Raw genomic sequence first — 26,840 nt, 5'->3', positions numbered from 1 at the left:
TTGGCAGGCAAATATTGACCTACTGCATCCGGTTAAACATTTGTTTGGGGGAGAAGAGCGAATTTGTGGTGCATTTATAGATGGGGACACACTTTTTTGGGCTGCTGTACCTTCAAGACAACCTTAACACTGAGTTTACCAGATCCAAAACTCCCAGCAGCAGAAGTAATTTACAAGTGGCTCCACTTTGCATACACTCCCCATGCTAGGAATAGTCTCTTTTATTCATAAACTTCAGTGAAAACACAGGGTTTGGTGTTTATTGCCACAGGGCTCTCTGGTTTGGGAATGTTCTTTGCTGAAACCCCCCAACTCTTCCCTCCTGAAGTCCCAGGTGCTGTACCCAGTGTGAGGCAGTGGTTTGGCAGAGGGCAGGTGCCCAGAGCCCCGTGGCTGCACACAGCAGGCTCTGGTGACCAGGCTGGGCTGAGCCAAGAGCAGCTGGGCCCTCCCCTGGGGCACAGCACGCCCCAGAGCTCTCCCAGGACAGCTGGTCCCAGTGTCCAGGGCATGTACACACTGCTTGGGGCACGGAGGGAAAGTCTTGGGGATGGGCAGAACTCCAGCACACCTGCCCCGGGTGGATTTGTGCTGTGTGCAGAAGTGATGGTGATCCTTCCTGCCTCTGCCCATGTCCTCAGTGCGACAGGAGTCACTGAGGACCAGCAGGCAGCACCAACAGCATCTTCCACTCATCCATTCCTTGCAGGAATTCTTGGTTCCCAAGCTCACCCCAGACAGTGGGCGACAAATCTGAGCTCTGCAATCACATTTGGGACGTGCTGCTGCAACACAGGGAGCTAATTCCCCTTGGAAAGCAAATCCTGTGCAGCAGAGCTGTATCCTACATCCAGGGCTGCCCTAGAACACAAGAGGAGGCTGAAGGAGGAGGTGTCACTTTGGCTGAGCAGCAGGAGACCTGCAGCCAGCTCACTCAGCCCCTCCAGCATAGAGCTTACACAGACACACGCACACAGGGCTCTGCAGCTCTTTCAAAGAGTTTATTAGAAGTAAATATTTACATCTATTGCAAATGGTTAATAGGCAACACGGGACTGAGAGCTCCCCTTGGGTAGGGAAGGACAGCACTGGCCAACCACTCACCTCCCCAGCTGCAGCTGGATAGAAGCCCTTTCCCCTCCCAGGACAACCCACAGCAGGCTCCTCTTCTGCCCAAGGTAAGAGCTTCCTGCTCCCCTGATACTGGCTCTGGCTAGGCTGAAGGATGGGTGGGAAAAGGGCTGCAATGGAAAGGAAGAAACTGCTCCTACTGTTGGGGAAAAGAGCACCCCCTGTGCCCTTGGGGTGGGGACAGACAGTGCTGTCACAAAGGAAAGGCCAAAGAGAGATCATGCTGGATTCTTGCCTCCTGTCTCTCACCCTACAAGGGCAGGAGGGCACGAAACTGAGCACCTTTTTGTTGTCCTGTCTTCCCCAGGAGCCTGACCAGCACGAAGGAGAGGATTAGGATTTATTGAGGATCACTGCCAGTGCATAGCACACATGGCATTCCTCATCCCTTACATCATCATGGGATGCTGGGGCAGCAACCAACAACAGCCCTACCCCACTGCTCCAGAAACCAAAATCCCCATGGAAGCACCTAGTCCTGGCCTCCTTAGAGAGTCACATTCCCACCCCAATCTGCCCCACTGCAGCAGCCCATTCCTACAGGAACTGGCAGAGCAGATGGGGTTTGTACCTTGGCTGGCTTCCATTCCAGTCCTTGCCCTGGAGCCAGCATGGCAGCAGAAGGGCTCTGGTGAACCTCTCCTCCTCCTATGCAGGCTCTAACTCAGCTGGCAGAGCCTAAAGTTCACAGAGCACTCCTCTGGGCTTTGAGCACTGGCCACAGGAGGAGGGGATGCAGCTCCAAAGGCAGCAGCTCCCAGGCCCAGCTTCTGCCATCCCAGTGGGGCTGTTCATTGGTTCAGGAGAGGAAGGGGAAGTGCAGGTGGCAGTAGCTAAACTGTTGTGTTTTGTTAAGAGGCACCTCTTACCCCTTAACTGAAGGGGGAAGGGTACCTGTGGTCCCTATTACTGTGGAGGGCAGCTCACAGTCCCCTGGGGATCAGGCACACACGGTTAGGAAAGCTCCAGGCCTCTCTGCAGGGGTGACAGTGACCTACAACGCCCAATATCTCTCCCAGCAGCAGCGGAGGTTTCTCAGTTATGGCTTTTTTTTCTTTTTTTTTTCTTTTTCAAGATAACAGAAAGAGGTTAGAGACCTAACAAGTACACACCTCCCCCTGCATCCTCTGCTCAGAAACATCTGACTCTGCCTCCTCCAAAAGCCATGCTGCTGGCTCCCAGCTCCAGCACAGCCCTGTGGGACAGGCACAGGCTGCCAGGCCGGGGGTCACTACGCCAGGAGCCGGATGATGCCGTTGTCTGAGCCCAGCAGGAGGTGGCACTTTGTGGGCAGCACTGCCAGGCTGGTCAGTGTACCCCGAAAGTTCTCTGAGCTCAGCTTGGTCGTGCTGGTGGGCAGGGCTGAGGACTCCAGCATGGAGTAGACCCCGATCTTGTTGGCCACAGTGCCAGTGACCACTTCGTTACCGTAGAGGTCGAAGGCGTGGATGGGCTCAGAGGCAGATTTGTAGTGCTGCAAAGGTTTCTGCTCCAGCTCCTTCCACACAGTCAGGGAATGATCTGAAGAGGAGCTGATCAGCACGTTGCCCTCTGCAGCCTGCAGGAGAGGAAAGGCCAGTGAATTGATGCTTATGTAAAAACTCACACTCTGATGCTGCACATGAGAGCAGCAGGTGGCTGCCAGTGATCCAATGGTCACAGTGCAATCCCTCAGGACAGTCCGAGCCATTTCCAAGCAGCTGATGGTACTGAGCATGTTAGCAAGGCCTTGGGTGAACACTGCAAACTAAAGGACGCTCTGGTAGCTGGCAATCTACTCCAAGAGATGGGCTGGGCCTCTTCTCAACAACACTCTGACACCCAACACAACTCATTCATCATCTGTTACCACTGCAGTGGGTACAGGGATTACCATGCAGTCTCCCTTTCCACTAAATCACCTGTCAAACTATTTTCCTTTTCGGAAGGAATAGGGAGGCTCTCTCACAGCTGAAAATACTGCTGAGGGTAGGAGAAGCCTGGAGCTGCTTATTAGCGGAGCTAGTGAGAGGGTAAACAACCCACACTGCTGAACTTTGTTTAACCCATGTTTGGGTCGAGGACACTGGAGACCCAGCACTGCTCCCTGGGGTGGGTAAATATGGACAAGAGTTACTCATTAGAGCAACACTCTCCCAGGGAAGCCCAGAGCCCCGTGGAGAAAGCAACACATTTGCTCCTTCACGGGAGCCACGACTCCTCCCTGCCCCTGCTGCAGACCTGCCTGGCAGGGATTGAAACCCAAGAGGGCTGAACTCTGGCAGCACGAGTTGGACCAAGAACAGCTGGCAGCAGCACTAACCACGGGGCAGGAGAGCTTGGGCAGCCTCTCAGGGACACTGCAAGGGATGGAGCAAGGATGCAGCACACAGACCCTGAAGGAAGGATGCTCCACACAGCCTCAGAGCATCGATGAGGCCCCACCCAGATCCCAGCTGAGCCTCTCACCTTGATCTGCAGGATGTCTCCCTCATGAGCAGGCCAGCCCCTCATGATGAGGCCCGTCCTGGTGTCCAGCAGCACGATGAAGCCGGAGGAGAAGCCGGCCATGACGCTGCGGCCGCTCGGACTCACGGCCAGGCAGCGGATGAGCCCCGCGCTCACGCCACTGGCCAGGCGGAACTCGTGCTGCAAGACAGACAGTCCAGCTGGGGGATGAAGCTCAGGGGAGCTGGCATTTAAAGGACAAGCAGAGCCACCACAGCTGGCTTTGGGCCAGCTGTGACCCCATCATTAAGCACAGCGCTGGAGGAAGGTGACTCACAGAGCACCACATCCCTACCTGCAGTCCCGGCTTCCTGTGGTCAATGAACCTCAGCACGGAGTCTGCACTGGCCACAGAGATGCTGTGATAGGGAGGTGGCATGGTGGTCACAGCTGTGATGGGGACTTTGCTGTCTAGCTCATCAAAAGTCCGCAGAAGTTTGCCTGTGAAAAGATGACAGATATTATGGCAGGACGAGTCACACAGCAAACCTCCAGTTCTGTGCTGGTTTTTAACAGGAACCATCCAAACTCAGCCTCGTAGGGGCTGGACCAGCTCACTCCAGCCCCTCACCCTTCCCCTGCTTACCCGTGAACTGGTCCCAGATGTGCACGGTGCCATCACAGCTCACCACGTGCTGCGGTGCCTCCAGCTGGCTCACGTAGAACACGGATTTCTTGTGCTCGGCGTAGGTGAAGCGCGGGGGCACCTCGCTGGTGCCATCCCCGTAGTTGTACAGCGGCCAAAGCCTCACAGTCTTGTCCTTGCTGCCACTCAGGAAGAAATCCTCGCTGCCCAGCGGCGCCACGCACTTGATGGCCCCGGAATGCCCTGAGAAACTCTGCAGCTTGATCTGGTGGAAGTGGAAGCGGGGGTCGTGCTGGCTCACCCCGATCTCATACTGCCAGTAGGCCAGCCAGTTCCCACACAGCATGTGGGTGCTGCGGGGCAGGTCGTGCTTCAGGGCGTTCTCCTCGCTGGACGAGCTGGGAATGAATCCATCAGTGCCAGCACTGAGGCGGAGCAAGCCCAGACCCTCCCGCTGCGTGTCCACGGGCACCTGGATGCGGTTCCCCACCAGGACACTCCCAAAAGTGCCCGACTGAGTGTCCTCCTGGGGGCTGGAGAAGGGCTCGGCCCCTCGAGGGTCTTGGTCTGAGCCCACCACGCTCGGTGTTTGTTCCAGGCCGACAGCCTGCAGGTTCTGGGGGCTCACGTTCTCCAGGTGGAGGCTGGCCAGCTTCTCAACCAGCGAGTGGTTGGGCACAACCGTCCTGATAACGTCACCTGAGGAGACAGAGACAACGTGGCTGCAAGAGAAGCAATGTCCCCAAGCTCATCATCCCCATTCATACACAGGGAGGTGGGCACAGCTTCCCCCAGGTCAGCTACATCTGCTCCCAGCCAAGGCAGCCTGAAGTCCAGTGGGCTCCCAACCCATGGATCATGCTGTAGAACCCAAATCCATGCTGTAGAAGCTGTGGGTTTCCCCCAGCAGCCCTGTGAGCTCTGATTGCCCTGGAGTTCAGGCCCAGCCCTCACGCCCAGAGCACAGAGCTCCCTCACAGATCCCTGGAGCTGGCCAAGGCGTACCCAGCAAGCAGGAGAAGGGGATGTAGGTGATGTAGGCCATCTCGGGGTTGAACACCTTCTGTAACTCCACCACTACGGATGGCTCCAGGGCCAGCAGCTTCCCATCTGAAAGGGGCACCTCCATCACTGACACCTCACAGCTGCTCAGCGACTCTGCTGTCAACCCCTGGGCAAGAGAAACAAGTCAGATAAACCCCAAGATGAGATGCTCTTACCACACAAACAAAGCCAGGTATGCCCACCACATTCCCCCATCTGGGGAAGTGCAGGAGGACATCTCCTACAGCACTGACCTGGTCCTGCAGCTCCTGAAGCAGCGAGAATGCCCCGAAGAAGTTCCTCACTGTGTCACTCAGGTGCTGCTGCACCATCTCCTGCCCAATTCGCAGGCAGATCAAGGCAATGAGGCTGATTGTCTTCACACACAGGACAACACGGGCCTGGGCTCCACCAGGGAAACTGAAGAGGACATCCATGACCAGCCTGCCCTTCACATATCCCTATTTTCCATCCTCTGCCTCATCTTTCCTGCCTTTTCTGTGTTATCAGAATGCTTTCAGCAGTGTACCAGTGCAAGGAGATGCACATGAGAGCAGAAACACCCCCCCAGCCCCAGAAGCATTAAGGCCCCCCTAGAACCATTCCCAAATCCCTGATTTTGTGCCAATCCTGCAGCACTTACCCGACAGCTGGTGAAGTGAGGAAGCCCAGCACTGGGAGCAGCACCTCCTGACTGATCTTGGGGAGGATGTCCATCAGTGTGGTGTCAGAGAGACACACCACGATCTTCTGTGTCAGTGTCACAGCAGCCAGGAGCCCGGCCTCCTTCCGACTGTTCAGCCGGACCCCGCCGGAACCACTGCCAGGTGCAACCTGTGGAAGGGACTCCTTCAGTGCCAGGGCCACCACCTCCCCAGCAGGACACAGCAAAGGTGACCCCGGGGGTCACCTCAGCTCAGCCTGGAACCCAGCACAGCACTGCTGCTCACGGCTCCTGGGAGAGGAACCTGAGCACCGAATCTCAACAGCAAAACGTGTCCAGCACTCAAGGGATGAGTCCAAAAGCTGACAGGCACCTATCAGCACAAGAGATGAGCCTGGAGAAAATGGGGAATGACACCTCTGAGCTCACAGATTTCCTCTGCAGAGTACGACACCCCCACAAGTGGGAAGCTCAGTAGCCAGACCATCAACCCCACGCTGGCCCAAACCACCCTGGACACCCCAGAACATCATTTGCCAGCACAGAGAGAGGGGAAAGCCTTACATACACACAATTTAAAAGCAAAAATAAGTGTCTTCATCCCACAGTCTGCAGAGGAACAGTCCTAGCACGAAATATCGAAGCACAAATTACAGGCAAACCTGCTGCTGACTTCTAGAAATCCAGCTGCTAATAATTTCATGAGGCAGAACTGCACATCCTTTTTCTGCTGACAATGTACTGCTGCTGTTATGGCAGTGCCAAAGAGTTAATAACATCAACAGCAACACGAAAATATTTCTTTCTCGATTGTCCTATTTCCTAAGACAAATCAAACACCCAAGAAAAGAGAGCCAGTAACAAAACCCACAGACAATTCCCAGTTCCTGCTATATTTCTTGTACACCTGCCATCTTCCAGCTCATCACAGAGGCTCTTCCTCTCACAAAATAGCCACCCTGCCAAATCCTGCAAGAAGGATTGACTTTATCCTATTTGTGACCCGCAAGTTCCATGGCTCCAGTATCAGGTTGCCAAATGCTGTTTCACAGGGGTATTAATCCCCTCCGTGCCCCCAAGCAATGAGCTTAGGAAAGCAAAGCAGAACAGCTGGAGCTATGATTGCAACTGGGTGGAGAATGATTTTTTGCTGAAAAATGGGATTTTTTCCCCTGAAAAATCTCCCCTTCAACACTGGAAAAACTGACAATGCCTTTTTGTTTTCTCTAAATGAACAGCTGTGGCCTCTTCTCCTCTATGTTTAAATTATCAGAAAGCTACTGAAGTTTCCCATTTAAACGAGAATCCATAACCAAAGTGTTTACAACCACTAAAGAGGGAGCAATACGAAAAATAAGCCTGTTTAAAACATTCAAAACCTTTTTCTTTTAAATGAAAAATTAAGTTTTTCAAACAGCTGCATTATCCATTTCCTCCTTGATATGAACTTCAAGCTGAGAAGTTGGTGAGCCTTGCCAGTGCTTTTTATTCAGTTGAAAACCTGTTGGTCTCCTCCCAGTTCACCCCTATCTACCCACACAGACCTCTGTGAACACTCACTCCAGCAGTCTCACAGCAGCATAAGCTGCTCCTCCTGCCTGTTATCACAATCCCACCCTTGTGCCAGCTCTGTTTGGGCACAGAAAAGCTTTTTCTCTGCTTTCACAAGGTCTGACAGGGAAAGAGGGGTATGAACACAGCTGTGTGCTTTGCTGGGAGCAGCCTGGAGTTGTGGCAGGAGGTGAAAGTGCCTCTCCTGCCCTTCTCAGCCAACACAGCCAGAGCTACTCAGCCCACACTGGCCCAGACAGAGCCCAGCAGAGCTCAGTTTTTATGCAGAAGGCTCCTGGTGAGGCTGGACTATTATTTTTACATCTTCCCTTTGTGCCTGGACACAGCTCTTGCCCCAACAGAGAGGAGAAAAATGCAATACTGACCAGGTAGCTGATGTAGGGCAGGTACTGGTAGGTGAGGACAGGCTCTCCATACAAATATGCCACGTGCATGAGGCAGGCCAGCACTGGCTTGGACACCTGATCTCCCAGCACAGGCCGCTTTTGGTAGATATTTCCTGTACTCAGGGGGCTGTTCTCGTCACTGCTCGGTACAAACTGCTGCCTGGTGGGGCCTGCCCAGAGAACAACACACCATGAGCTGAAGCAGCAGCCACACCCAAACCACCAGCAGACAGACCAGGGGCACAGCCCACCCTGGGACCCAGGGAAGAGGCATTACCAACGTAGCAGGACGTGAGCAGCCGGAGCAGGTTCCTGGCGATGAAACGGGACGTGACAGTCGGGCCCAGCTTGGCTGAGAGCCACCTCACCATCTTACAGGCTGTGTCTGCAAAACAACAGCAGTCACAAGGACAGTGCCCAGCACGGCACTGATTAGCTATCAGCCCCTGCTGCTCGGCCCTGACTCTCAGAGCCACAGGCAGTCCTGGCCTCTTACCCTGGTTTCATCCCAAGCTGGGACCACAAACACCCCCAAATCTGGACCCGCTTCTCCTGAGGCTCTGCCCAACAGTCTGGACACTGGCAGGGTCTTACCCAGCAGTATGGTCTGCTCTTTGTCATCAGAGTGATCTGGCAGCTCCTCTCCCTCCCCATCCTCTGGCTCGCTGCTGTCATCAGCCAGGGTGACATCCACAGAGGCCCCAGCAGCATCCACGACCACCGTCAGCTCCGCATCGACCGCAGCGTCCTCGTGCTCCTCTTCCTCGTGCTCCTCTTCCTCCTCCTCCGACTCCTCGCTCTGCTTCAGGTCCTGGCTGCTGTCCATCGACTTCAAGCTGCTCTTGTCCTTCTGGGAGTCCCCATCTGCAGGTCTGTCCTCGCCCAGGGACACCTCGCTGGCGCTGCTCTTGTCACTCAGCCGGCCGAGGCTGAGCGACTCCTGCTCCTGGGGCTGCAGGGATTCCCCGACGTAGAGGCCACTCTGGAAGTCCTCACCCTCAGGCAGGTAGGCCTGGTCGTGGAAGCTGACCCCAGAGGTGTAGTCCAGGAGGTCGAGTGCAGCAGAGCTGTGCTCCACATCCATCTTGATCTCCTCCCCAAACACACACGACACCGGGCTCTCCCCTCCGCTCTCATCGTCCTCAGCAGTGCCCAGGAAGGATTTGCTCTCCTCCCGAGAGCTCTCGATGCCCACGAGGATCTGCAGGATGTGGGGCAGCAGGTTCAGGAGGAAGGACTGCAGACCCAGGCGCACGATCAGCTGGGCCACAAAGCAGTCTGTGTACAGGTAGAACCTGCCGTGGCGGGAGCAGGGGGTCTCATAGGCTCCAATCAGGGGCTTCAGCAGGTATTTATTGGCATTCTTGGGCCCCAGGGACTTAGCTATGGGTTCAAAGAGGTACCACGCTGCGTAGACAGCAGTGTTTTCCTCAGACATCAAAGACAATATGAAAGGCAGAAGAATCTCTAGGCCCTCAGGAGTGATTTCAGAAAGGATTCCCTCCAGCTGCTGCCACAGCTGGAAAACCAGCTCCCGGCCTTGCCCTTCATCCTCAATCTTCTTTGCCTGATAACTGAAAATGAACTTGTGCAGAGCTGGGAAGTACGTGGGGAAGGGGACAATGGAGCTGAAGGGGCTGAGGAGCTGCGTGGGACAGGGTGGGGGGAGGCCCTGGGAGATGGGTTTGTATTCAAACAGCTGCACTGCACCCTTGCCCAGCCTGCTCTTCAGCAGCTTCTCCACGGGCACGCTGAGCTGCAGCAGGACGTGCAGCACGTGCTGCAGCGGGGCCGGGATCTCCTTGGGGTGGTAACGGCAGAGGTTCCGCACCATCAGGAACCGCTCCAACAGCGATGCGTCGGGCCGCGAAGGACGGAGCCTCGCTGCAAATATAATCTCAGCTACCAGGATGCCCAGGGCTTGCATGTCCCTCTGGAAGAGGTCTGAGAGACCCAAGGGTGGCTCTTCCCACCGCTGCTCCATCAGCTGCATCTCGCTGCTTAAGCCTTTAACCAGGAAATTGTCCAATTTCTCCAGTTCCTCCAGGGCCTGGAGCGGATTGAAGCCTTCAGGAAGGGTGATCTTCATGTCGAGCTGATCCACAGCCCCTGCCTTGCTCCGACGGAGCGGTCGGACCCCTGAGGATTTGCTGTCAGTGGCATAAGCAGGGAGGGTGGGGGGCTGTGCTGGAGGCACAGGCGCACAGGGCTGGTCAGGGGCTCTCCCAGGAGCAGTAATTGAATCCAGGGCTTCCGTGCCTTGCTCCAAATCATCCTCACCAGCGAAGGGTTTCTCCACAGACCAGGTGGTTTCACTGGGAGTAGCCTCCAGGACCAGCCCGTTGACCATATCTGTCACCTGGCCTTGGATGTCCTCCAAAACCACAGTCTCCCGGATGTTCTGGAGCAGAGGCCGGGCAATGGCTGGAGCTTCAGCAGGAGTGTAGGCAGGTCCCACCATGCGCCTGGGATGGGGCTGGTCAAACAGCTGCACCACCCCGTAGGTCGTCAGGTGCGTGTGGTTGTCAACCAAGTGGAGGCAGACGTTCTTCTCCTTGACTGCATCCTTCCCCAGCAGCTTGTAGCCAAAGGTGAGGTCAATCCAGTGGTGCAGGTCCTGGGAGACCTCCCGGCTCTCCAGCAGCATGCGGTGAACTTCGATGAACTCCTCGTAGGAGCTGCACCACGAGGGCACATCCAGGTCGGGCATGTCCGGGTGGATGGAGCGGAAGATGGAGGGGTCTGTGTAAAACTCTGGGATGCACTCGTCCGGTGTCCAGCTCTGCATGCGCTCCATGCTGGCTGGGTACTCGTTGGGCTCCCACTGGGACCTCACATGGCAGCACAGCACTGCCTTGGGTGTCCTGCGGGCCGTGTACACGTAGTAGGTGATATCTGAGAGGACGTCTGAGATGTGATGGGGCACGTGGAGCTGCTCCCCACTCGACCCCCCTGCAACAAACGCCTGCTTGGTCATCTCATAGGTGAAGTCCAGCTGCTTGTCCCCCTTGTTGAGACGGAACTTGGATTTCCTTAGGTCCCTGAACTTGCCGTTTTTGGTAGTGAAGTCCACCACCCATGGAAGAACCGGGTGGTAATTGGGGTCTCCCATTCTCCTTCCAGCCAAGCTGTTCAGACGCATAAGGTAGTCGAAGTTGCTGACCTGCCCGTGCACCCACTGCAACACCAGGTCTCGGAGGTCCTTCTGGCAGGCACTACATGTCACCTCCTGCCTCTGCACACAGTTTTGCTTGCCCTCTTGTTCCACACCACCCTCCAGATTCTCTTCCTCCTCCCCGGGTCCCTCATACCCTCTCAAGTTCACACGCAGCCGGCTGCACAGCTTCTCATCCACAGCCACGTCCCGAAGAGAGAAATCTCCACAAGCCAGACCCGCCTGGTGACAAGCCTTCATGGCCTGCAGCACGTGGAAGAGGAGGAAGAGGATTTTGGCGTGGCTGTTGGTGAGCTTGGCCGGGCTGAAGGTCACAACGTCGTGCAGACAGTACTGCACATAGGGGTAGATGATGTACAGCACGTCGGCCGACTCCAGCAACGCCTCAGCCTGCAGCACGTTGGGGCACAAGGACACCCCTTTAGCCACGCTCTCTTTGGCAGGGGACGTGCCAGGCACGCTCCTGCCCACCTGGAGGACGGGGCAGCCGTAGGCTCTGTGCAGGGCAGCCCTCAGCGCGTCCAGCGCTGGCACCGTGGGCGGCGCGTCCGGGCGCCGGTACGGCCGCGCGTACAGCCCGTGAGCCCGGCCCCACAGGTTGTGGTAGTTCTGGGTGGCCACGCTCCGCATGAAGCCATGCAGGCTGTCCACGCCGCCGCCGCAGCGCTGCTCGGGGGGCTGTGCCCGCAGCGGGTACCTCAGCCGGGCCTTCCGCAGCCCGTGGATCTCCACCCGAGTCCAGCCCGCCGGGAGTTTCTGCACAGAGTGCTGCAGGAAGGTCCTGAGCTCCACCTCGCTCAGCCCCTCGGGCCGTGGGCAGGCCGCCGGCAGCACCCGGCGCTCCTTGAGGCTCTGCAGCCATTTCGCCGGCACCAAGGCGGTGACGTGGGTCCTCTCGGGGGCCAGCTGCCGGCGGTCGATGTTCAGGTCCTTCTCCACGCTCCGCAGGAAGCTTTCCATGCTGGGTTCTGCTGGGAGAAAGGCGGCCCAGACAGGCTGTGAGCGAGCAAAGTGGCAAAGAACCACCCTGCTCTCCCCAGCAAGCAGCAAGTCTCACTTCCCCATTGGCACCACCTAAAAAAAAGGCTGGTTTGAAGGGCTCAGTCACTGTGTCTATGCGTGGGGGTTGAGAAAGGACCAGCCCTGGCTGTGAGGGACAAGGTGCGATCTCTGCAGCCAGGCAGGGTGATGTGGTGGCGCTTCCACAGCCCCTCTCAGGGGGACACGATGGGGACTTGCACATCCAAGTGCTGGGGAAGGGATAGGACAGGACCTCTGTGGGCATGGGGTTGGTGGGGGCACACACAATGGAACATCCACAGCCAGGGAGTGGGACGTGATGGCACCTCTTCAGCCTCAGGCTTGAGGGACACAGTGGGACATTCACAGCCCCAAGAACTGAAAAGGAACATGACGGGACATCTACAGCCTCAGGGTTGGTGGTGGGGACACAACGGCATCTCCGCAGCTGGAGGGAGTACACGATGGGATCTCCCCGTACTGGGGACACAAAGGGATCTTTGCAGTCCCCAGGGCCCCAGAGAACGGCCACGGGAGCGACACAGAGGATGCTCACAGAACGGAGCACCGAGCCACGGCCACGGCCGCCCAGGCGGCCCCGGCCCCTCAGGGCCCTCGCTACCGGCGGGAGAACGACAGAGCCGGGCTGAGCCCCGCGGCCCCGAGGGCCGCTCCGGGAAGCCTTCATCCCCCCGCGAGGTCCCTCACCGCCCCGGCGGCCCCGCGTTACCTGGCGGCGGCGGCTCAGCCGCGGCGGGCGGCGGCGGGGGCGGCCCCGGCCATGTTGGTCAGGTGACGGCGGTCACATGCGGCCGCCGCGCCGCCATGTGCGCGGGGGGGGCCGGGCCGCGCTCCCGGCGGGGCCCCGCGGGGCCGGGCCCGGGCTCCCTCCAGCGGCCGCGGGCCGGGGGGCCGGGGCGGGAGCGCGCGGCCGGGGCGCGGGGCTGCGCGTGGGGGCGTGACGGGACGGCGGGCCGTGACGTCATCGTGACGTCAGAGGCGCCCCGGGCTGTCAGCTGGAGCCGGGCGAGCCGCGCTGACGAGGCAGCCGGTCTTAAAGGGGTCCCCACCCGCGGCGGGCGGACCCCACCGGCGGCAGGTGAGTGCCCGGGGGAGCCGGCGCGGGGCAGCGGGGCCGGTCCAGCCCCACCGTCCCGGGACCCTGCCGCCCTTTGCCCCGCGAGGCACCGCACGCTACGGGAGTTGCCGGCCCCGATGCCCCTAAGCCGAACCGGGTCCTCCCACCGCTACCCGGGCGGTATCCGGCCTCCGGGATCGGCAGGTGCGGCAGTACCCACGGGGCACACGGTCACGACAGCCACGGGCGGCCGGCCCGCGCGCGGCCCCTTTAAGGGCGCCGGGGGCTCCCGCCGGGCAGCGCCGCATGGCGCGGCGGCGCGTGGGAGTCACGTGGGTGGGACGTGGCGGCCGCCAATTGGCCCCCCGGCCCTGTCCCGCTGCAATCAGCTGTTACTGGGACGAAGGGCAGGAAACGGCTTTAAAGGGGCACCGCAGGTCAGACCCTCGCCCCGCGGGGCGGGAGCGGCAGCGCCGGGAGTGCCGGCGGGGCAGCGGGTGAGCGCCATTGGTCGTGTCAGGCTAGGCCGCCGCTGCCCTTTAAAGTTGTCCGACGGGCGCGGCCCCTTTAAAGAAGTTGTCCAGTCATCGCGCGGCGCTGCCAAGTCATCGGGGTCAGCCGAGTTCTTTCGGCCACGCCCTCGCGCCCGGCCATTGGTGGGCGCGGGGAGCGCTCACTTCTGATTGGTCGAGGACTTAGAGCAACTTCTCGGAATCGGGGCTGTGTCACCAGCCCCGGCACAGTGAGGCGGCGCCCGAGGGCGGGCGGGGGTGGCCGGGCCATGCCCGCGGCGGCGCCACGCCCCGCCCGGGGCCCGAGGAAGGGTCGAGGCCCTTCGGAGCCGCCCTGTCCCCGCCGCCCCTTCACCCGCTTGAAAATGCCAACTCACAGCACGCGGGGCATGCCGGGAGCCCGGAGCCGCACTACGACTCCCGGCATGTCCCGCGGCGGGGTGGCCCCGTCCGTTCCCAAGGCAACCGCCGCCCGGCCGGGAGGGAGCCAAACTCACCCCCGGCGGGGTGGGCGGGGCAGTGCGCCCGGCTCGCCTTCTCATTGGCTGAGCCGCGGGTAGCGCCGGGTCTCCATTGGCTGGAGCGGGCGGCAATCGCGGCGCGGGGGCGGGCGCGGCGCGCGCCGGCGGTGCCGGCCGGCGATTGGCCCGGGGGCGTGGTCGGGGGCGTGGCCGGGGGGCGGCTGCGTCATGACTCCGCCAGCTGATCCGGGACGGAGCCGGCGCGCGGCGGGGGGAGGCGGCGGCACCGGCACCGGGCACGGCCGGGGCGGCACCGGCGGGGCGGCACCGGCGGGGCGGCGGCGCCGGCGCCGGGCCAAGTCGGGCCCAGCCGAGCCGCGCAGGTGGGTCCGCCGGCACCGCGCTGGGACGGGCGGTAAGGGTGGCCAAGCCCCGCGCGTCGCCCTCGGTGCTCCGGGGGTTGAGGGGCTCCACCGTGCCCCGTTGGGGAAGGTCACCTTTCCCCGGGGCAGGGCGGCCATGGGGGGTGCGGCGCGCCGCGTCCTTCGCCGGGCTCCGCGGCGCCGCCTGGGCCGGGCGGCCTCGCCCCCGGTGTCGGTGGGGCGGAGAGGGGGGGTTGGGGCCGGGGCCCGTATGCGGCTCCCGCGCCGGGGGGTCCCGGTGGGGCGGGCGGGGCCGCGGCCGGGGCCTCCCCGCGACGGGCGGTGGCCGCCCCGGGGGTGACCTTCACTCCGGGACCGGACTGGGCAGACTTTGACCCACGGCCGCTCCCCTCCGTGGGCACGGAGCGGAGCATCCCAGGCAGCGGAGGGCCGGGAGGGCGGCGGGGTGCCCCGGGGGAAGTGGAGGGAGCGAGTTTCCCGTGGGGCGGCGTGGGGGGAGCTGCCTCCGTTAGGGGGGAGGGGGGAGTTGGTTTTACCGAGAGGAGAGACACTGGGGGAGGCGGGGTGACCCGGTTATACCGGGAGAGGGGCACCAGCTGGGGGCACGGCGTTTTTTATTAGCGGGCTGGGCTCCCACCGGGGCCTTTCCCGGAGCCACTGCGGTGTGTCGGGGCTGAGAAGGGCTGGGTGGGAACCCTGTTAGCGACAGGGCCCCCCCTCGTCGGCCCTCGGTGCCGGCGGGGCCCGCGGGGCCGGTGGCTTCGGCGGCGGGTGCTGATTCACGGGCCGGCGGGGGTGGAGCAGGGCCGGGACCAGCTCGCTGGAATCCGGACCAGATGTACCCGGCACGCCAGGAATGCTCGGCATCCCCGCCGGGCCCCGCCGCCGCCGCTGCGCCCCGGCTACCGGCCCCGCACCGAGAGCCCCGCAGCGCCCACCGGGCTCCGGCCTCCCCCGGGCCTCGGGCCGGCCGGGGTCCCCAGTGCCTTTGGGGCGACGCTGGTGGGAGGATGCTGTGATGGCCCCCCGGGGATTTCCCATGTTTCCCGTTGCCATCTGTCCCCCAGGATACCCGGTTTCCCAGGGGGTTCCCAAAACTCGATCCCCAGCAGCCAAAAAGCGCTGAGCATTGTAGAAAAGGGATTTTTCCCGGGCCGAGGGGAAAGCGGTGGGGTCCCACACCAGCCCCGCGGTTGATGTCCTTACCGTCCAACAAAACGACTCAGAAAGCGGCTGGGCTGCCTGAAATTCCCCCGCCGGTGGCTTGGCAGCAGCCGCCTGACAAAGTGTCTTCCCCGTCAGGAAGTGGCTGGCCCCTGTCCAGGTGGGACCCTGCCAGCGCTGATGGATGCCCGAGGTGAGCCCTGGGAACGCCGTAACCCCTACCTGCAGTGGCCTCTCTGCTGCAGCCACCGGGCCCTGCCCGAGCAGGTTGCCTTATCTCTTGTTTTCCAGCAGAAATGGCCTTGGATTTCCCTGCCTGTCACTCGTGCTTTAGGGCTGGCTGTAGGTGCTGGAGCTCATGCACTGCCTGCTTTGGGAACGGGAGGGATGGGGAGAGCTGAGGTCGGAGCTGCCTCTGGATTTCCTTGGATGGGGGGATGTCCCTGGGGAGAGGACAGAATGATAGATCAGTGTTGGGATGAGGGAGAGAAGCTGCTGTGGGTGACAGCTCAGCTCGGCACTGAGCTCTGAAATGTGTGTTCCCTTCCCAGGTGCTGCCGTGCCACCCTGCTCCTGGCTAACCAGCACCAGTTCTTCAGTGGCAAGCTTTATGTCCTTCTCCAGTAGCTAAAGCTGCCAGTTGAAGAACTGTTGAATGTAGCCACTCTCTTCTCGTCACTGGGACCTTGGATGCCAGCCAGAGCCGTGCCCTGAGCGACCGGGATGAGCCACTCTGCAGCGTCCTGTGGATTGGAGGGCTGAGGATGAGTCCGACCGGGATGAAGAAAGTCTCCTCAAAGCCTCCAGACAGAGCCTTGGCTGGAGGATTCCAGGCAGCCATGCCAGCAGGGCTGTCAAACCGTGTCTCCCCCCTCAGTGGGGTGGCACTGACCTGGGAGATGACTGGAGGAGACTGAGAGAGGCATTAAACATTGTTTTGCTCAACTGTTCGGTTTTAGGAAGTTTGTTGCCTGTGGGAAGATGGTGGGGGCTGCAGACCCTGGGTGGGCCACAGCCCCAGAGCTGTGTCCCCAGTTGATGCCACTCTGTGATCTGCCGGTGGAGGGTTGATCCTTTAGGTGCCTTGGGCCAGAGGCTGGGCGTAGCCCACAGGTCTGACCAGCTGCTGAGCTCAGGAGCTGGATTAATCCTGCCCCGTGCCAGGCAGTGGGATGGAGCCTGGGGAGAGGGTGGCTGCACGCCCACGCTGCCCTGCTGCGGGCCGGGCGCGGTGGGGCCGGGCCACTGGGCCACGGTGACTCAGGGCCGAGTCACGCTCAGCCCTGGACGGCTGTTCCCGGAACCTCTGTCCCTGGGAGGCCCCCAGCAGTGCCAGCATTCCAGGTATTCCAGCGAGCAGCACTCACAGGGCCTGTGGTGAACTTTAGTGGGCTGTTCCCCGGTCCAGGCTCTGGTTCGTTGGTGAACAGAAGCAGAAGACTGTCGCAGAAGGAACTTGGAGGCTGCTCTCCAGGGCTAGTGCGAGGCAGGGCCTCCTCCGAGTGAGAGGGGAGCTCCCAGTAAGGGCTCCAGGGAGCCTCTGCACCCCCGGCCTTCCCACAGGACTGCAGGGACCTCCAGCTCCCCGGCCGCCTCGGGGATTGGGAACCAGGGGAGTGTCCAGGCATTGCTGCTCAGGGCCTGCCAGAAAGAGCACGGCTCATCCCAGCTCCGAGGGCGGGCAGGGAGGAACAGCCCTGTGCTGAAATGTCTGCACAATCTCAACTTAATCTGCCTGCCCAGGCTGCAGCTGCCCAAGGCAGGGCTGCTCCCAAACTCTGGCACCCAGCAAAGCACAGAAAGTGGCCTGGTGTCCATTAAGTGGTTGAAGCAGAATAAATCTGTTTTCCTGGGGTCTTTCCTTTTTTACAGAAAGCTGCTTGTGCTTGGTGTGTCCTTACTGGTGGTTACAAGAAGCTGAGTTTCTTCGGGGTGGTTGTCACCCAGAGGGAGTGGGACTGCTGAACGCCCTTGGATCAGTTCTCCAGCTTGAGGCAGAGCCCGTCTCTTCCACCACAGCTGCCTGGCTGCAAGTCCATGCAGAACAGCTGGCACCTGCTCAGTGCCCAACACATTCTGGAGTCCTTGAGGGGCAGAAAGTCATGGTGGGGGGTGTGGAGGGTGCCTGAGGGCAGGGAGGAGCAGCTCCTGGGCCATGCTCCCCCTCTTCTGCAGCACGGATTGATCCGTATAAGAGCTGTGTGCTCCGTGTGCCTCACAAATTTACGCGTTCTCTGTCGTAAAGGAACAACCCGTGCTGCTGAAACCCCGCTCCTTCCTGGTTAAAAGTGTGTCTCTTTCATAGCAACGGGTTGCTCTGAGCAGAAGCACCCAACCCATGGCCAGGTCAGGAAATGCGAAACGTTATATTTCAGGTCAAGTTCATGTGCGAGGTGCCAGAAGACAAATTTGGGTGTTTAACACAAAGGCAGCACTGCAGTATCTCACCTGCTGAGCAGAGGGCTCAGGGTATCCTGCACTTCATGTCAAAGCAGAGGGGATTTGGGCTGTCAGTGAGTGTCCCTGTGGGAACTTGCCCGGCTCCTGGGACTTACCCTTCCTCCTGCCCAGCCCCATGTGACTGGTGAGTAAGTGCAAGGTTTCCTGTAGAAAGCACGGCCTCGCTTGCTGTTGCCTTGCAAAAAAATCTAGTAACTCTTTCCTCCAGCAACTGGCCACCTCCTCCAAGCATCCAGCATGCAGGGGCACAGCAGGAAAGGCTGGATCTGGGATTGCTCTGCCAGAGGGGCTGGCTGCACGCTGCAGCAGCTAAAGTATGTGAGACAGCAGTGACACTGCCAGCAGGTGCTGCTGGCTGACAGGTCGGGTGGCATCCCCCTGTCCTTAGGGGCAGGGTATTCTGTGCAAGTTCCTGCACACAGCCCACCTCGTTCCCTGCTGGGAGAGCAGCTTGTCTCGGTCACAGCTCCCCTTGCTGGGAAAATGTGTTTTTGCAAAGGAGAAGGTCAGCGTGACCGGTGTGCTAAATGACAGCTCCCTGCCAACAGAGAAGGAACAAGAGGAGCTGGTGTGTCTCTGGCTGGTGCATCTGTGCATGTGTGGTGGCTGCTGTCAGCTCAGACCCTCAGCTGAGCCCCAGGCCATGGGCATCCTCCTCTCATCCAGCCCAGCAGAGCAGCAGCTCTGCTGAGCTTTGCCCAGCACAGGTGGACAGCCAAGGGCTGTCTGCAAACACGAGATGCAGGTGCTGGGTTCAGCTTTGCTGACGGTTTTATTGCTCCAGGGTGGAAGGATGTGGAGCTGTTAGCACTCAGTTGTGAGCCCCTCACAAGGGACACACACCAAGCTTAGCTTTGTGCCAGCAAGGGGATGTTGCCAATGTCACAGGCCCTGAAAACAAGAGGAAGGTTGAGGATTTGCAGTGACTCTTCTTGGTTTTGTGTCTCTCAGCGGGCTCTGCTGACAAGGGGAACAGCACAGAGCCACCCACCAGCTCAGTCAGGACGTCACTTACTCTGCTTCTTCTTTGGAGATTTGTTTCCCCAAGTACAAGACTTCTGCAATCAGGGACACCATGGGGTCACAGTTCAGGCTGTCAGCTGCGGTCACATGGCCATCCCTGGAATGGAAAGAGGAAGAACGTGGATCTTCTCAGTATACACAGCTCAGCACAGCAGCATCCCCGTGGCACAGTGGCCAGGGAGCAGCTGTATTTCAGAGGCCTCAGGGCAGGGTGGCTGGTGCTGCAGGATGCACAGGGACTCGTGGCAGATTGCCTGGCACTGCTGGGAGCTGGGCACTGAGCCTGGGAGCAGTGGGGGCAGAGGGAGAGGTGTCCCAGGCTCTCTGCCCGGCTGGTGTCATCAGCTGAGTTTATTCTCTTCTCCTTCCCTGCTCTGCTTCGGTTTTCTCTGGTTCAGCACCCAGCAGCAGCCAGGAGATGTGGATCCTCTGTGGGACCCCTGCAGGTTGTAAGAGAGAGGACTCTTTCCAGGGCACAGACTGGCCATGGGTTCACTCACCTGATGTAAAAGATCAGGAATTTCTGTTGCTCCAGGCTGCCCTTCACAACAGTGTCTGTGTATCCCTTCCCACAGCCTGTGAGAGAAAGCCTGCTCAGGGAGCCCTGGCACAGCAGTTGGCACCCATCCCACCTCAGAGCCAGTGTGGGCAGGGGCAGAGGGGACACTGCCTGGGGAGCAGACATGAAGGCCCTGGACTAGCAGAACTGACTTTAAGCCTCTCCTTGGTTTAGAGAGGGAAGTTCTTCCTCTGTGACCTCTAAGCCACTGGAGATCAGCAAAGAACAAGAGCTCTGGGTGACCTCTTGGCCCAGGACTGCAACTTACCATGGCAGCCAGTCCAGAGCTTGAGCTGCTCCAGGTGAACTCTGCAACCACAGCTTGTTTACAAGCCCCAGACCCAGCTGGTGGGAAGAAGCTGTGTTCCCCTCTCTCTGCCCCTTCCTACCTGCATAGCGGATGCTTTTCCCGAGCATCGTGGTCCAGAAGTAAGGAACAGTGTGCAACTCCTTCCCTTTCTGTAGCATGTTTAAAGCAGCACAGTGACCTGTGATGAACCAACACACAGAATATTCTTCTTGCAATGATCTTCAAAATCGTCCCCTTCTGTCCCACTCCCATCTCTAAGGGAGCTGGAAGGTGGCTGTGCCCTCACCATGGGCTTCTGCCACTTGTTGGTGGTAGATGCTGGACCTGTCCCCATCGAGCAGTGCCACCGGGAATGTCACCACATCCCCCGCAGCAAAGACATTCGGGATGTTGGTTTGCATGTGCTAATGGGACAAAAGGCGATTAGTGCAGTGAGGAGAGGGAAGGGGGATGGGGTGTGGAGTGGATACTCAGCTGGCACTCACCAGATTCACCAGGATGGCACCTTTGTCATCTCTGGCAATGGAGGTGCCCTTCAGAAACGATGAGTTGGGGCTTGATCCTGTGGGGAGAGGAGAAAGGACAAAATGCAGAGAAGCTCTGCAGGGGCAGGGAGGAAATTTGGCCTCAGAGTTCCTGTTCCTGCTTGGAGCAGAGCACTTGGAGCAGTGAGCTGTGCTTGGGCTGGTGCTGAGCCACTGCAGGGGCAATAAAACCAGGGCCCAGGACACAGCACGCTCTGGTAGTGCAGCAGGGACCTGTGGAGCTCAGCAAGAGCCAAAGGCACAGTGAGAGTGTAACCAGCTCCTCTCCTCCTGCCAAGTGTGTGCTCATGGGCTGCTGACTTCTCCAGGTGTTTGGGGCCAAGAGGAAAGGCTGGATGATAACAGGGTGGGAAAGAGACTGCAGGGAATGGTGTCCTGGATTTGAACTGTGATGCCCTGGGCTTGCTGGATGTTGTCCCCATTCCCAAATCTGCCCCCCTCTCCCAGCTGGGGTCTCTTACCTATTCCCACCACCACCACATCTGCAGGGAGATTCTCTCCGTTGGCAAGAACAGCCTCTGTGACCTAGGAAAGAAGGAAGGATCATCAATAAAGAGTTAAAACCTCTGCCCTGATTCCCACAGCCTCCCTGCTGCTTTGCTCTTTGCTGTCTTTTTTCTTCCCCAGGTTTGGATCACCTTGTCCAACTAATGTGTGTTGCTGGGAATGTAAAAGAAAATCACGCTGTTGTCCCCGGGATGAGAACACTCACCGGTGCCCTTTGAGCCCAGAGCTGTGCTCAGTGAAAAGGAAGGGAGGGTCCAGACATGGGAGAGGAAAGCCTGATGTAGGCACTGGGTTATATCTCAACTTGGGCTTTTTTTCCCCTAAAATTAGCAGTTCAGGGATCACAAAGGCATGACTGACCTTTCCATCCTTCCCTTTCAGCTCACAGAGTTCTGTTTTCATGTGGAACTTCACCCCTTTATTTTGCAGCATCTGAAAAGGACTGGTTTGAGTATTCATTAGGAAATTCCAGGCTATAAAAACAGCTGTACCCAGCCAAAACCCAGGCAGGCAGTTCTGCTGCTGCTCCAGGCTGCTGGGAGGTTCCATTTGTGTCCCTGGCTGATGCAGGCAGCCTGGAAGCCTGACTTTTCTCTGCAGTCCTGGTCAGGACTGGGGTGTGAGGTGGGTTTGGGAGGAAGAATTGATGTGTGTGTGGGGGAAGATTGGGACCAGCCGTGTGTGCAGAGCCCGTGGGTGAGGACAGAGGCTGGGCATGCAGAGTAATGACTCAGCACAGGGGCGAGGTTTCCTGGGCTGATGTGGATCCCTGGGCTCCTTGGATATCATGTGTTCCCCATCCTAGAAATCAGCCTCAGGTTTTTCCTCACCTTCATGGCGACACCTCCAACCTGAGGACCCAGGGCGTGCTGGAAAGGGAACTCCTCTCTTTCCACCACTGAGATGGTTCCAGCCTTGTCTGAGAGGAAGGCAGCCACCTCCATTCCTGCAAGGAAGAGGCATGCCCAAGGTAAGCTTGCTGCAAGCATGAGCCTGCACCCTTGGAAAACTTCTCCCCTTCCAGGAGAACAAATCTGAAGTGCTGCCAGTGCTGAATTGCTCTGCTACGCATTTCTGGGCTGAGATATTTAGCTCCCCCCACTCTTTGTTCTCTTGCACACAGACCTGAATATTAGGACATGCAAAGAATAGCTCCTGGTTATGTACAAAATAACTCCCTTTCTGTGCCTTAGCTTTCCCAATGCTTCTAGGGAATCCAGCTCCTCTGGAGGACAGTGACCTTTTCATAAGGCACATTTCCCTCTATCCATGTGTAGCAATTGTTTATAGCTCTCCAAGTTTCTGGCTATCAGAGGAAAGAATGAGTGTGTGCTGCGTAACACACACCCCCAGCAGCTCCAGGGAGGATCCCAGCCGGGCAGAAAAGGAACAACCCTTCCCTGAGGGCCTGCAGTTAATGTGCACACCCAACAGAAGGGGGTTTGAAGGCTCCCACTGATGGTTTGACACCCACTCCAGCCTGGTACCTATGAATGAAGCTCCTACAATCACCAGATTCTTCCCAGTTGCCAGCTTCAAGATCTTGCTGGACTCTTCTGGGGTTTGGAGGGTGCAAATGTTCTGCAGGTCTGCACCTGGGACTTTGAGGAAACTAGAGCTGAAAGAGAGAGAATCCAGATGCTTTTCATGATATAAATTAAACAGAAAGAACGAGAAGGGAGCACAAACCCACGGCTGTGTCGTTCCATTCTGCCCTTTCGTCTCATTTCCTACCTCCACCTCTACATCCCAGTGTTGTTCTGCCTAAAATCCTGTGTGTGGCAGACACTTTGTGCACTCACTGGCAGCCTGTTGCAATGAGCAGCTGCTGGTACTTCTGAGAGGACCCGTCCATGAAATAAACCCTCTGCTTCTGGAAATCCACGGACACTGCCTGCAGGAGAGAGGGGGCACAGATCAGGGTACCTCTGATCCATCCTCTGTCTTCCCTGTGCCTGTGTGCCTTGTTTCTGGGCACTCAGGTGAGATGAGGGGTGCTGGGGTCCTCTCCCACTTCCCACAGGTCCATCCATGGATGGTGTTACACCCTCGCCACGGCAGGAACAGGATCACCCACTGAGGACTGAGCTCAGCTGCTCTGGTACCTCTTTCTCTGGCCAGAACTCTATGTCCTGAGCCTTGAGGAATTCAGGTTTCCTCAGGTACATGTCCTCAGGTTTCAAGTTCATTTCCTGGAAACACAACAAAAATACGAAATGAAGCACTTCTTACAGAGACAGCAATTCTTCTGAAGTGTTTCTTGTGGAGTCAGTTTGTAAAAGAGGTGAATTTTGCATTAGTGAATCACAACTCCCCACACTGCCCCATCCCCATGACCTTGTTCCCACCTCAGAAAACCCATCAAGCTTTAGTGGGAAGAACTCAATAAAAAGAGATAGAAACATCAGCTTATGTTGGCTCTGAACAAAGACTTCTGTGAGGAAAAAGACGTTTTCCTGGAAATAACACCCCTATTCCTTTTGGATGCCTCAGCACTCCTGCTTTGCTCTCTCCATTGTCCCTGGCCATGAGTGTGGCCCAGGGAGCCCAGGCACAGTCCTGCCCTTGCCTCACACAAACCTTGGTCAGTTTGGACTTGTCATAGGGGACGTGTTTCTCCTTGGTGGCCATGATGATCCTGCCAGTGAACCCCTCCTGGCGAAGGGTCTCTGCACACACCTGGGCAGCCACACCTACAAGAGATGCTCCTCTCAGCCCTCTGACATGTCACTGAGGAGGAGCTCAGTCCTCCCTGGAGAGGAGAGTGGCAGCTCCCAGTGTGTGTGGAGAGGGCAGAGCTCAGATCCCTTCACTGACCTCCCCCCAGCAGCAGCACCGTGTTCTTGTTGAAGAGGCACCTCCTGCTCATGTCCTTCACCCTCAGGCTGCTTTCCAGGTCCTGCAACAAAATGCAAAATGCTCAAGTCACACGCAGCCCAAGGTGCTGCCTGTGCTCAGTGACAGCAGGTAAGGTCAGTACCTTCTTTTTTGCTGTAATCAACACCTTTCCATCTTCCACTGTTACCTGAGGGAGGGGAAGGAGAATTTTTTTAAATGCTGCATCCATGAGGTTGTGGTAGGAACTCCCCTGGGAGATCCTGGTCCAGTGAGCCATCTGTCTCTGACTCTGATCTTGGATGTCACATGATACTGAGGAGCTCAGGAGCTTTTCTCCTCATCCTAAGAGCACTGAGGAAGAGCTGTAAATCCTCTTTTTCCTTCCAAAAGCACTTGTGCTGGCTCTGAGGAATACCAGGATCTATGGCATCACCTTTGATTGAAAGGAGCTTTAGGGCAGGGATTTACATAATCCCAAGGAATCATCCCAAGAGTCATCCCTTGTGTTGAAGCTCTGAGTGGCAGAGCTGTGGTCAGGGCAGGGGGCTTGTGAGAGGCACCCAGATGGGAGAACAAGAAGTCACCTTAAAGCAGGAGATACAGTCCAGAGCAGGGTATTCCTCAATGTCTCCAGTCCTGATGTTAAAGCAGGCCCCATGCCAGGGGCAGCGCAGCCTCTCCCCTCTCAAGACCCCTGAAAGAGAACCCCCCGAGCTGGGCACTGGGAACAAACCTCCCCAAGGTGGTTTTTTTTCCCCCCTTGCCCTGAGCCAGGGTTACCTTTGCTCAGTGGGGCACCATAGTGGGGACATTTGCTGCCTAGAGCACTGAATTCCTTCCTGTTCCTCACCAGCAGCACCGGGTAGCCAGCCACCACCACCTCCAGGAGCCTGGGGGAGAGGTGCAGAGGTGGGCACAGAACCACCCAAACCCCCACCCTCACCCCCAGGCACTCACTGTCCATCCCCAACGTCGTCCTCCCTGCAGACCTCTTCAGTGATGGTGTCATCGCAGTCCATGCTGGTGGCTGCTGGCAGCACGTCGGTGTCAGGCGCTCCAAGGGTCCCAAATTTCTGATGAAGCAGCAAAATGACATTAATCTGGTGGAAAACATCCATTTTTTAACTTTGTGTCCAAACCCAACACCCATTTCTCTGCCCTTTTCTCCTCTGAATTAAGCAAGTTCTCGTCTGCAGCCCCGTGTCCCATTAAACTCAATTGCAGTGCAGGGTGAGTGAGTAGATGTGGTTAATGGCTCTTGTAAACAAATATAATTATTTATGGGGAGGTGCTGCTGCTATAGCCCATGTCTCCCTCAAATTGGGTCTAAAGAGATGCTTCAGCCTCTCCAAAGCCTCTCCAACATTTATGCAGAGATGCTATTTATTGTTATAATTGCCGTGAAAGCACTAATCCCTGCCCAAAATGCCTCCTGGGCTAGAAAACAGCCAACACCCTTGGTCCTCACTGCTCTCCCTGCCTTAGCAGGCATTGAGAGGCTGATTAGGAATCTCCCTCTCAATTTTGGAGGGGAAAAAAAAGCAAGAAATGGAGCATGGGAAGGTCATTAAAGGCAGGGTTCGGTGTAGGGTGGTGACTTGCTTCTGCAAATCCTCCCTGCACCGCTTCCCTGATCCCAGATGTTTTAGAAGCAGCATCAATGGGTACTCACCTGGTCCTGCCAGGAGGGTTCAGGCACCTGTCCCCAAGGTCAGAGAGCCACCACTGCTTCTGTCTGCGACTTTCTCCTGTGAGGTGCCACCCTGGTGTCTCACCACAAGTGCTCTGCCCACTGCCAGCCCACAGCTGGTGATGCTCTCCCCACGTTGCACAACGTTCCCATCCATCAGGAGATGCAGCTCCTGGAAGCAGCCGCCTGCAAGGGTGTTTTATCTGATTTCTGCAATTGGCCTGGGCCTAATTAAGGGTATTTTGCTGGGGTTTAGAGTTGCAAAAGGATTGAGGGCAAATAGGAATTATGGCACAGGTGTGGTGTAAAGATAGGGTGTGTCACAGGCAGTGTGAGCAGAAACTCAGGGGCATTCAGTGATATCCCATGGTCCCTTCCCACTGCCCCTTTTCCTGATGGAAAGCACTCCAGCTCAACACAAGGTATTTTTGCAGCGCTTTGGAATGATATTGCTACTTTTTATGTATTTCAACAACGTTTAAAATTCTTTCATTTGATCTTTCGGTAGGATTTTTCTCCATTGAAGTTTTCAGCAGCTCTGCACGTGCCTTAAGTGCCAGCCCTGCTCGTGGTTCAGTCCCCAATGTCCAGGCACATGATCCCATCATCCTTTGGCCCGTGAAGGATGGCATGGAGCAGGGTGCTGCTTGCTGGGCTATTTTTACAACAAAGTGGGAGTTGCAAAAAAAACCAGGAGTAACACCTACACTGTTTGTGTTTCCTCTTGTTCTTATCTCTTTTTCACAGTCAATATGTTTCACAACTTAAAATACGTCTCAAAAATTAACGGGAGGAAAAGTTACCAACAGCGTGCTTCCATCATCTCCCTTGCAGAACAGGATATCCACAGGGATCAGCTCCCTGCCAGCAGCATGTTCCCAACTCCAGCAGCGGGGAGGATAAAAACCCTCTGGTGGGTATGACCCGGAGAAGAAGGCACGTGCAGGATGCTGGATAAGTGCAGGCTGGATCATTTGAGAAGCAGTTCAATTCATGAGACCCTCCAAGCTATGAGCACCTTATCCTTCAGAGCAGGATACTGGGACACTGCTGTGTCCAGACAATTCTGGCCCACGGGCTCTGCACACCCACAGAGGGCACAGGAACGAGGGATTTTCTCACAGCACCAATGAGCAGCTTCTGGGCTCTGCCCTCCTGGCCAGGAGCCTGAATGTGGAGCAATTTGGCTGCCAAACATCCGTATTTAAACTCTCTGTAATTATTCCCCAGAAGCGCGTTCCCACG

At 57.9% G+C, this 26,840-nt stretch overlaps 2 protein-coding genes and 1 long non-coding RNA gene across 7 annotated transcripts; 1 reads left to right on the top strand and 2 right to left on the bottom strand.

Annotated features, from left to right (window-relative positions):
* Positions 1 to 982: 982 nt before the first annotated feature.
* Positions 983 to 12,907, bottom strand: WDR81 (WD repeat domain 81). Of its 4 annotated transcripts, none has more exons than XM_066333315.1 (11): positions 12,796 to 12,907; positions 8,465 to 12,013; positions 8,148 to 8,255; positions 7,850 to 8,040; positions 5,892 to 6,082; positions 5,503 to 5,668; positions 5,210 to 5,375; positions 4,205 to 4,903; positions 3,914 to 4,059; positions 3,580 to 3,759; positions 983 to 2,689 (listed from the first exon to the last, which is right to left on the bottom strand). In XM_066333315.1, the coding sequence occupies exons 2-11, from the start codon at positions 12,003 to 12,005 to the stop codon at positions 2,363 to 2,365; spliced, it is 5,715 nt and encodes a 1,904-aa protein (XP_066189412.1). In that variant the 5' UTR covers positions 12,006 to 12,013; positions 12,796 to 12,907; the 3' UTR covers positions 983 to 2,362. The 4 variants fall into 4 exon arrangements, with proteins under 4 accessions (XP_066189412.1, XP_066189413.1, XP_066189410.1 ...); XM_066333316.1 differs by having other exon boundaries at positions 8,465 to 12,016; positions 12,796 to 12,905; XM_066333313.1 differs by having other exon boundaries at positions 8,465 to 12,119; positions 12,796 to 12,892.
* A 65-nt stretch (positions 12,908 to 12,972) lies between these two features.
* LOC136370087 (uncharacterized) lies at positions 12,973 to 16,608 on the top strand. 2 transcript variants are annotated; one of them, XR_010745117.1, is made up of 3 exons: positions 13,034 to 13,164; positions 15,802 to 15,856; positions 16,215 to 16,608. It is a non-coding gene; the product is annotated as an uncharacterized lncRNA (long non-coding RNA). The 2 variants fall into 2 exon arrangements; XR_010745118.1 differs by lacking the exon at positions 15,802 to 15,856 and having other exon boundaries at positions 12,973 to 13,164.
* Positions 16,609 to 18,623: 2,015 nt separating this feature from the next.
* LOC136370086 (apoptosis-inducing factor 3-like) lies at positions 18,624 to 24,975 on the bottom strand. The gene is made up of 18 exons (XM_066333320.1): positions 24,863 to 24,975; positions 24,686 to 24,795; positions 24,490 to 24,599; positions 24,048 to 24,092; positions 23,885 to 23,966; positions 23,648 to 23,760; positions 23,173 to 23,259; positions 22,870 to 22,961; positions 22,555 to 22,685; positions 21,898 to 22,013; positions 21,428 to 21,499; positions 21,022 to 21,085; positions 20,501 to 20,577; positions 20,302 to 20,419; positions 20,095 to 20,193; positions 19,647 to 19,722; positions 19,139 to 19,243; positions 18,624 to 19,014 (listed from the first exon to the last, which is right to left on the bottom strand). Exons 1-18 carry the CDS (start codon positions 24,922 to 24,924, stop codon positions 18,972 to 18,974), a joined length of 1,602 nt encoding a protein of 533 aa, XP_066189417.1. The 5' UTR covers positions 24,925 to 24,975; the 3' UTR covers positions 18,624 to 18,971.
* Positions 24,976 to 26,840: the final 1,865 nt, after the last annotated feature.

This window comes from Sylvia atricapilla, chromosome 20 (assembly GCF_009819655.1).
Source record: "Sylvia atricapilla isolate bSylAtr1 chromosome 20, bSylAtr1.pri, whole genome shotgun sequence".
In the NCBI taxonomy this organism is placed as follows: Eukaryota; Metazoa; Chordata; class Aves; order Passeriformes; family Sylviidae; genus Sylvia; species Sylvia atricapilla.
This window is presented reverse-complemented; position numbering and strand designations above follow the sequence as displayed.